The sequence below is a fragment of the Stegastes partitus genome, unplaced genomic scaffold (assembly GCF_000690725.1).
Source record: "Stegastes partitus isolate 25-593 unplaced genomic scaffold, Stegastes_partitus-1.0.2 Scaffold2638, whole genome shotgun sequence".
Classification (NCBI taxonomy): domain Eukaryota; kingdom Metazoa; phylum Chordata; class Actinopteri; family Pomacentridae; genus Stegastes; species Stegastes partitus.
The window spans coordinates 5,904-8,708 of NW_007580369.1; the positions used below are offsets into that span (position 1 = coordinate 5,904).

Here is a 2,805-nt window from a genome sequence, read left to right on the forward strand (position 1 = left end):
ACAAACATGACCACAAAACACCACAAACAGACACAGACCAGCACAAAGAGGTGAATAAAGGTTCTCATCGTGTCCAGTGCCCTGAACACACCTGAGGCTGTCTACCTGAGCAGGGAGAAGACTCCCACGGCGATCAGCTTGCACGTCACCTTCTCAGGTACTCCGGGGTTGGTTTCCAGAAGCCAGACGCTCAGCGGGCAGAAGAACTCGTCGGTGTCGGAGGCCAGTCGCAGGTAATAGCCCAGGTAAGTGCAGGCGCACACCAGCGTCACCAGAGTCAGACCTCGACACAGCAGGTAGTGGAAGAGCAGAGAGTGGCAGCAACGCTTGGTGGACAGAAACTTCTCCACCAGAGGGTAGTTGAAGCAGCCCTCAGTAGGATCACTGAGGAGACGAAGGAGGAGAAGGTTGAACATTAATGACACTGAAACACCGAGACCAGCAGCAGGAAACAGAACCGTCCATCCGTCCATCCATTATTTACACAGAAACAGAACCAGTGATGGAATCATGTCATTGACCTTCATAATAACAATAATAATAATAATGATAATAGAACACCTGAGAGTCCACGTCCAGGTTCAGAACCTCCAGAAATAAAGTCCAACAGCCGTGTAGTGTGGAGATTCAAACACAACAGTTCCATCAGAACCACTGAACGGATCCATCAGGACACAGTTTCATTATTGATCCATAAAGTTCCTGTCAGTGTCTGTCTATGGATGGATCCATGGTTCTACCAGAACCCAGTCTCTGGTCACATTTCACCACCTGTTGAGGCTCTAACATCAGCAGAACCTGATGTGGTGAAGTTGGACCAGACAAGGTTCTGGTTCTTAGATGTTCAGACTAAATGTGGATCACAGTTGAATGTTCGTCTCCATCTGTTGTGTCTCTTTTCTTTAATTTGGTGTTTTCGTGGTTCCATGGTTTTTGTTTTATCGACATGTCAAAATGCTGATTTGGACTCATTTGTAGGACCAGGAGAAAACAGGTTCTGTGGTACGTTTTAAGGTCCAGTAATGAAACTGTGTCCCGATGGATCTGTTCAGTGGTTCTGATGGAATTTTTCTGTCTGAGTCTCCACGTCACAGCTGTTGGACTTTTATTTCTGGAGGTTCTGAACCTGGAAGTGGACTCTCAGGTTTTTATTTTGAAGTTAAAAATACAATAATTCTCTGGTCTGGAAACATGAAAGTTTCAAAATTCTGTAAAATATTTCTACAGAACTTGTTTTGGGTCCCAAAAAACAAACAAATAGAAAAAAATGTGAGACGACGCAGCAGCACTGACACCAGACATGACAGGTGTCCAGTTTTACATCCCAACATGTCAGTGGCTGGTGCCGGCTGGACCCAGTTTAAGCGCCACACTGACCACAGCTGTGCAGCTTCAGACACCAACTTGGACTTTAATAAACCCAGACTTCAGGTGTTCTGGTTACCTGTCGGGGGTGAGCAGTCCGGATGTCGCCAGGCGTTTGGCGAGCGTCACGGCTCGGTTGTAGCATCGGTCCAGCTCCTCCATGATGAAGCTGAGATCCGACTGCAGCAGCGGCGCTGCAGAAAATCTCCAGAACAGAGCCGGTGTGTACATCAGAATTGCCACCAGCAGCAGCATGTAGGGGAAGAACTGCAGAGAAAAAGCCCTCAAATCAGGTTTCTTCTGACCAGGTGTCCCTGAAGGCACCACAGCGCCGGTCAGCACTTTAATACTACATCCGAGTCCGTCTGAGGACTTTGAGCCGCAGATAACAGAACACAAGCACAACCTGAAAGTAAATGTGAACGGCGTCCACGTGAGCGTGCACGTTCTTATCAAAGACCTTCAAACAGAAAGTGATGCTGCAGAACACGAGTCTGTCTGATTATGTGCTGAAAGTTATGGAGGCAAGTTTGTGCAGCTCCAATAAAACAAAGGCTTGAAGCAGCAGCACGAAGAACACGGAACATCACGCTTCAGTCCTTTTCATACGTGTTTCTGTCACTTTACAAATATCTGTGATTCACACAAAACGGGGGAAACCGGTGACATAATAAACTGTTAAAAATGACCGTTAAAAAGAGTAAAACATGAAACCAGTCCTCCTGTTTGGTTACAGTCAGACGTGTAATCTGCACTAATTCTGTTTCACAAGCAGAACAATGAAAAGGACAAACTGACGCCACAGAACGTTCATTAATGGGCTACGAGTGTCACAACAGGCAGATTAATTCAGGAATGTAAAGAAGTGAACGTCTTCATTACATCAACAGGCAAGAAAAGCAACAAGTGACGCTGCTGCTGCTGCTGGAACACAAGCTGCAGGTTGGAACAGGTCGCTGAGCAGACCAGTTTCATCACAACACTGACTAATCACGGCTGAAGAGTCCCACCTCCCTTTGTGTGTCTGTTGTGTGTCTGTTGTGTGTGTGTGTGTGTACCTTGTGCAGCCACAGAGGCCGTTCCTGTGTGTGTACAGCAGCCCAGCAGAACGAATCCACATAAGCAGCTTGTCTCCAGGAGAAGTTAGTCGGAGCGAAACAGCTGATCTGAGTTCCTAAAAACACACAAACACAAAACTAACACAACTGACGTGAGAGTTTAAACTGATGACAAAAACTACCGTCGTCTTTAAACCATCTATGTGGAGCTTTGGCTGTTTGCTTCGGCTCACTGATGGAAAACAAGTCTTCTCCACGTCTCAGTTCTCCTGCAGACGGCATCAGGTTGTCCTCCAGGATTTCTCTACACTCTGCTGCATTCATTCACCCTCTACCTTCACAAGCCTTCCAGGCTGCTGCTGAGAAGATCCCCACATCATGA

At 46.9% G+C, this 2,805-nt stretch overlaps 1 protein-coding gene across 3 annotated transcripts in view; it reads right to left on the minus strand.

The window, feature by feature from the left end:
- Positions 1-2,805, minus strand: part of LOC103375508 (pannexin-1-like) — a 12,824-nt gene that overhangs the window by 5,798 nt on the left and 4,221 nt on the right. For all 3 annotated transcript variants that reach the window (XM_008305810.1, XM_008305809.1, XM_008305808.1), the window contains exons 3-5: positions 2,424-2,539; positions 1,445-1,632; positions 106-384 (exon numbers count right to left, since the gene is read on the minus strand). In XM_008305810.1, coding sequence (XP_008304032.1) covers positions 106-384; positions 1,445-1,632; positions 2,424-2,539 — 583 coding nt within the window. The remainder of the gene's footprint in view (positions 1-105; positions 385-1,444; positions 1,633-2,423; positions 2,540-2,805) is intronic.